Source organism: Perna viridis, chromosome 1, assembly GCF_037379345.1.
Source record: "Perna viridis isolate PV_CMFRI_1.1 ecotype Kerala chromosome 1, ASM3737934v1, whole genome shotgun sequence".
NCBI lineage: Eukaryota > Metazoa > Mollusca > Bivalvia > Mytilida > Mytilidae > Perna > Perna viridis.
Window position 1 is genome coordinate 66958883 of NC_142445.1, and position 11863 is coordinate 66970745.

At 34.1% G+C, this 11863-nt stretch overlaps 1 protein-coding gene across 1 annotated transcript; it reads right to left on the minus strand.

Moving 5' to 3' along the window:
* Positions 1 to 1495: 1495 nt before the first annotated feature.
* LOC148629951 (uncharacterized) lies at positions 1496 to 10140 on the minus strand. Its single transcript, XM_088560218.1, has 12 exons — positions 9782 to 10140; positions 9056 to 9126; positions 8242 to 8287; positions 7713 to 7898; positions 6847 to 6902; positions 6133 to 6295; positions 5778 to 5868; positions 5224 to 5299; positions 4842 to 4967; positions 4212 to 4379; positions 3020 to 3077; positions 1496 to 1715 (listed from the first exon to the last, which is right to left on the minus strand). Exons 1-12 carry the CDS (start codon positions 9956 to 9958, stop codon positions 1602 to 1604), a joined length of 1332 nt encoding a protein of 443 aa, XP_088416344.1. The 5' UTR covers positions 9959 to 10140; the 3' UTR covers positions 1496 to 1601.
* Positions 10141 to 11863: the final 1723 nt, after the last annotated feature.

Genomic DNA, 11863 nt, shown 5'->3' on the forward strand with positions numbered 1-11863 from the left:
TTATACTTTTTTCGGTATGCTGAACGGATGCAATCAGGTTTTTTTTAATCAGTTAAAAGAATATAAGGAAGATGAAACCTTAAACGCTCCCAAACAAATGAATTTAAACACCTTTATATGGAAGTCCTTCCATAATTTTTGTCAGCCCTGTTATTATTAACTTCAAAATTGGTTACATTTGTTACGATATACTGTTTTTATTGTCCTTAAACATTCTCCTGTCATGATCTGAAATATGTATGGGCCAAAATGTCCGGCTCTGTTAAGGAATTGTGGATTATCATGGTCCAAAAAATGTCTGGATCAAATTAACTGGTTTTTCACCATTTTCGTAAACCATCCCTATCATGGAATAAGCTAAGATTCTACTTGTTTTAATCATTTACGCTAGCTTATGTTTCCTAGGCTAGTGTGGTTCTCAATTGAATTTACCAAGTATATGAGAATGAAACAGCCATGATTCTGTTTTTAAACTCCCGATTTTACATGCACAAACCGGATATTGATGTTTTTTTTTTTAGCCATAAGTGTACTGAACCCAGTTGATAATACAACTATGAAGTATATATTTTTTTTTATTTTGACTAATTACATATTGCTTGTTTATTTGTGTATTTTAGTGCTCATTTCTATGGAATTCTCTATTTCTTGTTCGTTTTCAGTGTAGTGAAAAAAAACCTGATTGAGTAATAGCTCACATGAAGATTAAATCCACTTATTTTTTTTGCTAACTCTTCAGTTTCTTTCAAAGTATTTTCTGATCAACAACTGTTCTGTATACGACCCTTTTCGATTGATATTCTTTGCTTTCCGCACTTTAATAATGGCAAATCTTCCCTGGGCCAGCTATATTGTTGTGTATGTCTCTAATAGCAAATCTACCCTGAGCTAGCTATATTGTTGTGTATGCCCCTAATGGCAAATCTACCCTGAGTTAACTATATTGTTGTGTATGCCCCTAATGGCAAATCTACCCTGAGCTAGCTATATTGTTGTGTATGCCCCAAATGGCAAATCTACCCTGAGCTAGCTATAGTGTTGTGTACGCCCCTAACGGCAAATCTACCTGAGCTAGCTATATTGTTGTGTGTTCCCATTACGGCAAATCTACTTCTATTTTTCAGTTCTTATGACATTTTCTTTCGATTATTGTGTAAAATACAACTATCCTGGCTTCTTATGGTTATTTAAGGATTGTTTTAAGTTTTGACCAGGTTATGCGAAATAAACAACTTTGGGGTTTATGAACAAGCGTAAAATGTCACAAAAATGGTTTTGCAAGCTTAACTTGGTCAAATATTAATAACTATCCTATGATTTAATTTCTAATCGATTAAAGTCAAAATTAAGAATTGTCCCTTCACCAAAGTCTTATTTAGTTTGGAATTATTTGAGGACTGCGGACCGATCGACGTTAGTGATGTCACAGTACCAAGTTAGTTCATGGAAAATAACCTTGCCCAGATGAGAAATAAACAATAATCCAAAACCAGTTTTACTAAAACTCTAATTTCTATATTATTTTAAATATAGGATTTAGAAATATATGAGATGAAAGGTTCATTAATTGCATTGTTTTTGAAAAAAAAAACATGTAAACCTTAGTTAATATATGATCTTCTCGGTCCCCATGACACCTTATCATAACGAGCTTTCAGTTCTTGGTGTATTTCATCCGCATGTTCTTGGTCCCTAGTTTCTATTATTACTTTCACCTATAATAACAAAATAGAAGTAGAAAACAATCTGATCAATGACAATTCAGGTCCATTCTCAAACTACCCGTAAGCATGTTTAACGTTTATCAGTAGGAATTGCACAAATAAGATTGATTCAACGATTTTGAATTCAGTCACAAACTTGAAGCACGTCTATTTTTATTGGTAGGGATTTTCAACGGTCATGTGCCATTTTTAAAACTGCCTCTGAATTGTTGACGCCAAGCGTAGCGTTAAACGGCGAAGAACAGCTGTAATTTTATGTCGATTCACATCCTCCCATGTCAGGGTTTTGAGTCCTCTGTCGCTAATTATAAACTCGTGGACTGTTCGGTGTATCCATCTGCACCATGAAAACTGATTTGTTCAACGTGTCATAGTTTTCCTTTTCTCTATCCTCTACCCCAGACTCGACTTTTTATGAGCAACTTGGCGGGTGTTTCTTGAAAAGCAGAGGACGCTTACCCTAAAGGTACACCGGGTCCATGTTTCCAGTTTTTAGTAGAGTCCGAGTTGCTTATTTACTTTTGTTATTTTGTATGTATTATTTTAGTTACTGTATGTTCATTGTTGTGGTACCAGTATCGTATTGCATATCCCTGAGCGGGTGTACGTCAAAACATGGATGCCATAAAAATATAGTGCATTTTCTTTTTGCCTCTCTACAAACTAATGTTTTGTCAAAAGACATGAACAATGACTTAAAAAATAGAGCAAACATCACACTGTAAGATGAAGAACTTTTTTAAAAGAAAATCTAACATAATATCATAAAAATGTTCCACTGAAAAGGTTGGTTAGGTGAGTGCAAAACGAAAGTGAAAGTAGGGAAAATGGCTATTTATAGTTCAAGACTACTTTTCTGTCCAATCTTCGTGGACTCACCCTATTTTCTTTGCAGGAAATTATTTTTTCACGTGTCCTTAGAAATGCCACATAAGTGAAAGTTTTATTGAATCAATTTACATATTTTTTAAAAAATCCTAAAAATATGCACTTCACTATAGAGGTCTATGGGAAAATTAATACGATACTGAGACCTTGTGTATGTCTGTTTTCCATGTCTGGTCTTTGTCCCTGGATTATATTCTTTTGATTACCGCTACAACCTTGGTTCCCTTGATTACTCTTTAGTATAAGTTTTGAACTCACAAAATGCCTCAAAATGCAGGTAACATAAACTGCAAACACTTCAAAGTGACTATGGAAATGTTGGAATTTATATAAATTTGGAAAAAGAATAAACATTAACATCGTTCAAATTAGGACATTATTTTGTTGTGCTTTGGTATTTTATATACCTGCGTTGAGAAAACATCAGACTTCAGCCACGCCCTTTCATGCATTATGTCTTTGATACTGGAAGTATTTAAAAGACCAATATTTGTTACAAACCAAATTAATATAATCAATTGATTCCATGAAATATCACATTTACAACGAAATTGAACATGATCGTAAACAGTTCTGTGTTGTTGACTTACTATTTTCATTTCTGAACGTGATTGTTCGTTCACAAATAATTTCAAATTTTGTGTTTTGATTAAGCCAGCACTCCACAGTATTGTAGAACTGCCTGATTTTGGTCTTGTAATCTGATGCTTTGTAACATTTATCACTTTAAAAAATTGTCAAGCATCTGTAAATCTATATATCTAGAAATAGCTCAAGCCAAGGCCTTCAGGATGCAGTAAAAATTTTCTGGAAAAAAATTACCCACAGCATATAGGGTTACCATAGAAACCATGCAAAAATATGCGAAAATTTGCAAAAAAGTTCATAAAATCAGGTTTAAAAATATCAAATTTCCCGCAAAATATCTGAAATTTTTATTTCAATCCCTGAAACTGTTCAAACTTTTCCCTTCAAAAACCCCTTCCTCATATGGGCATCGCCGGTTAGATTTTGAGCTATTTCACTTTGTAATCCACTTATTAAATTTAGCATGGTAAAAAATTGACTTACTTTCACTTTCACAATGAAGTCAAATTGTCATTGAAAAAAAGCCCCTTCAACATTGAATATATATAAAACATTGCAAAATACTTTTAAAAGTCCCCTTTTTTCAGAAAATGTTTTATCAACAATAGATTCTTCATTTTTAATCACTATAGCAACTACCGGTTTCCATTCATGTCATTTTTCATCCCTAGCCAAAAGTGCGAAACTAAACTAAACTGTGGAGTGCTGGCTAAGTATCGGTAAATATTGTGACGGTACTAAACGTCAACTACTCATTGTAATGGGTTTGAATCGTTAGCACTTACGTCGGAGTTTGTTCCGTATTCGCTTTCATTTCGTTCTTCGTTGAGGACTCGTTCTCTTGTCTTATTAGTTCAAAACATCAAATTTACATCAGACGGGTGGTTGACATGTGATTTTTCTATTTTTCACGTAGTTCCTTTGCTTAATTGTAAAGTGTTTATCAAAAAATCAAAATCTCCGAGTAGGTACAAATAGTCCAGTTCCTTTTTAAAAAAACTTACGACATACCTAGCACCTTTTGATGCTAACATCTTAGTTAAATCGGCTACACCGCCAGGTCTGTCGCTAACAGTCACAACAAATCTATTGAGCCTACCATCAGCAGCAAGGCCTCTATCGATGGCACGACCCAGTACTGTTGTATCTATATTACCACCACACAAAGCTATCACCACTCTGTGAAGATAAATATGCAAACATGCGTAGTAAGGAACAAATATTTCGATTTGTTTGGTTATGAGTACATCATTTTTATCTGGGTTTCGATCTTCCTGTGTTTTGATTCTAATGCTGATATAAGCGTACACATACCTACATTTTAAAAAAAATTACGGTTTTAATATAAAAAGGCATTTTGTGCTGCGATTACACTGTTTACATATCAGATTTTCAAACTGCCAAAAAACCTAGTCGCATTGATTAAGCTAATGGAGTTGCAGTGGTATAATGAACACAAAACAAACCGGAAACATTACTTCATTCTCTTTCGGTTTATGTCTGCTGTCCAATGTACAGTCCTACTGGTATAAAAACACAGTTTTGCTAGTCGGACTGTATATTTGATGGTTCGTGCAAGCCCCTGCGAATTGCATGTGTGCAATCGTAGTTTGGCTTTCAACATTATCTCCAAAATTTTACTTTTTGCCTTTTAGTTCAGGGAGTAGGTTCTCTATAACAGCAGCCAACCCAACAGCTCCAGCTCCTTCAACTACGGCCTTCTCTAACTCTACCAATCTCAGTATAGACAATGCTATTGACTCCTCTCTAAAATTAAAATCATATTTACTGGATAGCTCTGTGTGATTCTTACTGCATTGACTGATAAAAAAAACGAAGACATAAATGGACCTTAGTGTACAGGATCCGCCATTGTCGCGCCCCTCAAAGCAGTAAATCCTATTATCATGAATGTTTCTTCTCATCTCTATCTACTTATTTCAATCAAATAATGACAAATTGAAAATGACTATATTTTGTGTTATTGTCACAGATTTTAATAGATTGCATAAAAATATCTTACTTGACTTGAACACATTTGTCGACGTAATCTTTGGCAGTCTCAAATGCATTTGAACCTACTACGGAAACCGCAAGTCCTACAAAGACTGGAGACAATATTTTAAGTGCATACGAAAATATATATTGTATAAATTATGTCATAGTTTTCGCATGTTTTGTCATGAAAGGAAAAATAGGATTCCATAAATCAATTAGCATCGACGCAATAGAGCGTTCTCAACATACTAATCTAGCACTGAGTATGTGTTTAATAGGGTGATCCGAGTACCACTAGATACAACCTTATTCTATTTCAATATATGAAGGGAAATATCTTTAAAAAAGGGAATAAATACTGGTTGTACAGTTATATGTAGTAATTAACATAATCTGTAGTTTAGTAAATCTTCTTAGCCAGCAGTCATATCATTTTACAAATGTATATTAACTCGTGTTCTAATGTATCGTAAACATGTAAACCATGTGTCCATGTGTATATTTACTAAAAGAATGATATGAATGTGAGAGATATAAAGTCTGGCCTTATCAAACAAGCAAAGAAATCACAAAAGTTACCATCAGCTAATGTTGACCCAGACTCTGTGAAAACAGGTTTCCCTTCTCTCATGGCGTTTGCAAAGCCAGGACATGCATCAGATTCGACTCCCTAAATGAATAGTGTTTAGTGTTACAGTGTAAAAACTGAGTCAAAACGTCCAACTTTCAATAATTGAAATAATAATAATAATTGAAACTTGATGGTAGGGTAGTTTTTCATGTTTTCAAGAAGTTCATGATAGTTTGAATCGTCCACGTTCAGAAATATTATCAGAGTGTCTTGATAGAAAATTGTATATACAACGAGTTTAAATCGAAAGTTTTCTATACAATGTTTTAATTAAAGTCAATCTCATTACAAGTATATACGTACAATAACCTGCACATCTGGTTTAAGACTTTTGATGGCCAGGGATACGCCTGCTATCAGACCACCACCCCCTACCGGCACAATACACGCATCAAGGTCCGGTACCTGCTTTAGTATTTCTAATCCAATGGTACCCTGTCCTGCTATTATATTTTTATCGTCATACCTGCAAAGTATGAAGTCTTGTATTATCGTTCAGTACGAATGAAAAAAAACCTGAGTGCAGCATGATACTACCACAGCAGGGGAACTCTGGTCACATGAGGTAAGTGTGGACACAATTCTACCTTTTGACACACTTAAGCATAGGAACTTACAATTCATAAGGGAACACAACATCTGACTTGGACACAAAATAACACTTTCATTTGAAATTCAATTAAAGGTGAAACCAAAATAAAAAGCTTATTTTTTGGGGGCTTGGCACCCTTTGGCCACTTATAACTCAAAAACAATAATAGATAGCAGAGAAATAGTAATACATCTTGTAATATGCATGCTAAATAGATAACTGAGCATCGTGATTAGCACGAGAAGTAGATAACTGAGAATCTTCATTACAGACATGTACTATGGTATATAAAACAAATAAAATATTTTGATTTACAGTAGTAATTTTTTTTTGCTTTTGACTTCTTATAAATTTTATAGTGTGATAAATATTTTTTTTTAAAACAAGAAGCTTTTGAATGCCCATTTGCAAAATAAATGCCATACCCGTTGATATATAGAAGACCTCTTTCGTTCGCTTGCTCCTTGGCGTACTGTAAACTCTATAAAATAAAGCTTAACCACTATAAATATAAGTCAACAGCTAACTCTATAAAATAAACTTAAATCGAATGCATTTTTTATAAAATAAAACTTTCAATTCTAAAACTGAACTGCAAGCTTTATAAAATAAGGTTTAAATGGAAGTTCTTTGAAGTTACACGTTAACTTCACTGACAGTTCTATAACCGTTCTATCCAAACTGACAGTTCTATAACCGTTCTGAAGTTACACGTTAACTTCACTGACAGTTCTATAACCGTTCTGAAGTTACACGTTAACTTCACTGACAGTTCTATAATCGTTCTATCCAAACTGACAGTTCTATAACCGTTCTATCCAAACTGACAGTTCTATAACCGTTCTATCCAATAAAGTTCAACTACAGTCTCTTGAAAACAAAAACATTACAGTAAGTTCTACAAAATAAAACTTTAATCAAATAATGGGGACTGCTATTTCTTTCTTATATCAACGCTTCTTTTAATTGGTCTAGATCTGAATTGTCGATATTACATATAGTTTCTTTTAAACCCCGAGGCTACAACAAAATGAAAAATGAAAAAAATACGCCTCATATACAACAGGCTTGTCTACTTGTAAATTAAATTTAAGTTTCGCATAGCAGACGAAGAAATTATGGTCAAATATCTCTCTAAGGCTCCTGCCTTTGATGTTGAAAAAAAACCCTTAATAAGAGACTCTTAACTGTTAAAACTCCTTCAAAGTAAAACCACAGGAGGAGGCAAGTTGTCCCAAAGGTTAACCATTGATAGAAAGTTTTACTGTTAAAAAAATAAGTATTCACTTACCTCTGCTAAATTTTCTCCGTGTATTAAAATTTCAGCGCCATATACCTTGCAGTTGTTAACTTTCATAAGAGGCGTTGTATTTGGTAAAACAACAGTAACTGGAATTCCAAGTTTGCTACCATGGTAACTCAACCCTAAAGCATGGTTCCCGGCACTTGCTGCAATTACTCCTCTTTCTTTCTGGTCCTTAACGAATAAAAGATATTAATGTTGTACTTCTTTGTTTAGCCAAGATACTATGACAAATTACACTGAGAATCAGAGCAACCTTACTGCTAGTTTTCTCAGTCAGAATTGAACTGATGATTTGTTATGGATTTTCATTCAATTTTAACTCATCTTCTCAAAACCAAATCGGAAGGCAAATATGATACTCGCTTTGTTAATAAAGAAGATTCAGTTTATCATTGCAAATACCAACTAAAATGCTTTGTTTCTTATACAATGAAAATGAATGACAGTTTTTTTTTTTTTAAATATCTTTTACGTAAAAAGTATTGTGTTATAAATAAAAAATTAGATGACTTACATCAGATAACATCATTAAGGCATATCGAGCACCTCGTTCCTTAAAGCTGGAAATTAAACAAAGTCAAATATGAAGTATTTTTTGTAATGTCGTCTTTGTTTTCGCAAAAAAATGGTTTTAACTCCAGTGACTGATTAGATATTTCAGATGCCCTAATCGTTTCTTGTCTTCGTCATATGACTAAGTATGCTTCAATTAATTCTGGACCTCAAAATAATTTGTATTAAGGAACCTCTGACTTATTTATATACCTGCATAATTCACTTTCAGTAGCACTTTGAATATTTCTGGACTTCTACAAATTGTTTTCATGATAGTTGATATTCATAAATTCATTACCCCCCCCCCTCCCCCGAAATCGAATATAGGCCCGAGAGCGCAGTGCGATACGACCGCATAGATAGAGTCATCGTTTGGACACTGTTTCCAAGCTTTCAACATTTTTATTTTGTTAATTATTTAATACCTATATATTTTTTTCGCACTTAATGCAATTAACAAACAGCTATTGCTAGGAGATTCAAGCTGAAACACCACAAATTTTCTATTTCGAATACCAAATAAAAAGTACTTAATTTCATTTACATTTTAAAATTGCGTGTGGATATGGTTTGACAATCTTAGCAATTGAATATAATTTAGAACAAAATCCCACATTCTTAATTTGCGTATAGAAAAAGGGCAAATTACTCCAAAGCACTAATGCAATATACACTGTATCTGAATTTGAGCTATATATTTCAAGGTCCAGAGCAATTACGAAGTAGAGGGATTAAGCTATTAGATTAGTGTCTTTCTGTATAATAGGTTGTACCTTCCTGTAAATTGAAGAAAGTCCTTCTTGAAATAAATTTCCATTCCAAGTTGGTCTGACAACCTAGATCTCTATATAAAAAAGATAAGTATAGATGTTACATGTATGATTCTCAGTTATTGTAGGCAAGTTGATCAAACCGATCATCGATCACTGATGTTTTCGTACTCTAGTCTAATTGATATACCGTTTATCGGTTATCTTGAACATTTTTTGTTGAGTGATTGGTGTGCGATTACAGTATTGGAAATATAATTTTGTCCTTAAACTTTTTTACACAACCCTTCCCCCCCTAAAAAAAATTATCGCAGAAAATATTAAAATTGGAAAATATGTATCCATCCTATAGCAAAAAAAAATATATAAAAAAAAATGCCGCCGAAAAAACTTACATCAGGGGCGGATCCAGGATTTTAGATGGGGGGGGGGCGCACAGTTAAAATTGTTTAGGTTAAATGTTTGAAATATTCTTGCAGAGTGAGTACAAAGTAGATATTCTTTTTTGGTAAAATTTGCGAGAAATTAAAGTTTCAACCTAAAAACGCCTAAATCTACCCCTGACAACCCATGCTTTGCAAATTTATGGGGGGGGGGTTGTGGCGCATGCCCCCGCCTGAATCCGCCCTGCACATGAATTATCCATGCAATATTTTCCGAATATACATGGATGAGGCAGATTTTAATCAATACAGTGTAATGAAAAGCTATATCTAGTTAAGAACTTACAGTACATGGAGTTCTCAGGACGGCACCTTTTATTTTATAAGCTGCAGCACTGACATCTTGGAAATGGGTAGTCCTTGGGTTGTTTGGATCACGTGACATGTGAACGATGGGTTCTTCGTATATACTTTCTTCATAAGAACTAGTACTAGTAGATACAGTTTCACTTTCCGACTCCATACTCACACACAGATAAGGACAGATACACTCCAGGGCGAATTATTTCCAGGAAAAACTATCATTAAGGCTATTAAATCACTCCCGAGGTTAAATATGCATTACTTGTATTCATATGATATTGTTTTGCTCCAAACACGTTAATACATGCAAGTGAAAAAAACCTCGTAGTTTTATGTTGAAGAATTAACATATCCTTTTTCTTCTTATACATTTTAAATAAGTGTTGTTACGATTAAAGATTTGTTCACTACATAAAGTCTGTGGCCGATTACTGACGCACGAAGAAAACAACAGAAGTACAGAAACAAAACTGATTATTGAGAAACAATAAGATAAAGATTAAACAAAACAAAAATAACAAGATGTTGCACGCTACATCGAGAAAACCCCTTATCAACCATCTATGTCTAACCTGGAAAAGGGAATACAAGTCATCATGCAAAAGGAATTTGTGGCGGATCCAAAGAATCACCTAAGGGCTACCAACGGGGTCCCCCCAAAAACCCTTGGTTAACACATTTTAATGCATGCCTTTACACACAAAATACATTATTTTCATTTTTGCAAATTGATAGGGGGTGCCTGCCCTTTTGGATCCGCCTTTGGGAATACACCGAAAATCTAAGCTTCACTCGTGAAGAGGCTGAGAAATCTGTTGCAAAAAGATGTTAGAACATCTGTTTTCCTAGAGGGAAAAAAGGTTTAAAAAAATGAGGAAAGGAAACAAGAAAAATAGACACATTGCAAACCATATATTACGTATATTCATATAATAACGTTTGCGTTTATTTTGATGGGCCTGACCGCATGGGTATGGCGACCATATATACGTGTATGTTCACAATATTATAAAAAAAGTAATGAGATTTAAACATTTTATCTATCAATAAAACATTTTTTTATCAATACTACAAAATTAAACAATAAACATAGATTATTTCAGTGCTAAAAATCAAATTAGGTACGTATGTGAACAAAATGTAAAAATATAGTTAAATTGTGTTCTCTTTGGTGCAAAAGTACACGGCTAAAAGTGCCATACATAAAAATCATACGGTTTGCAACATATGGTTCATTGTATAAATGGTCATATAATATTCAGGTTTTGCACACATATCTACATATGATTATTAATTTCCAAGCAAAAATTAACATATTGAAATCATATTACTATCATGTGAATCGAGCACCAGATGATTACAAGAATCATATATGGCACATTTGGCTGTGTAGTAATAATTCAGGGCACAAGTTTATCGCCGATTGAGACAAAAGCAAAAATGCTTTAAATGTGCATGAACGGTATATCAATTTCTTCATTTACTATTCAAAACAATTATTCAAAATAAATTAGAAAACAGACCATTAATTTGAGCCTTTAGTAGCTGTGAAATACTTCTTGTTTTAGTAGCTGTGAAATACCTCTTGTTCTAGTGTAAACATCTTATAATTATTTTGTTAGTGTTGGCAGAATGGTCGACATGCGTAAAATTTATTGTAGTCATTCAGATTTACAGCTGGTATTTTAGCTCCACCACACTTGTTACTTAATCCTGCCTCTCAATACGAATTTGCGCCATGCAGTGTAACCAGGTTCACAGATTGGTAATCAGTAGTCATGATAGCGCTCATGCCTAATAAAGCACCTATATGCTATCCAGGTGTTGAGAAGTCATGGTAGTGACCGTGCCTAATAAAGCACCTACGAGCTATCCAGGTGATTAGTAGTCACGGTAGTGGCCGTGCCTAATAAAGCACCTACAAGCTATCCAGGTGATGAGTAGTCACGGTAGTGGCCGTGCTTAATAAAGCACCTACAAGCTATCCAGGTGATGAGTAGTCATGGTAGTAACCGTGCCTAATAAAGCACCTACGAGCTATCCAGGTGATTAGTAGTCATGGTAG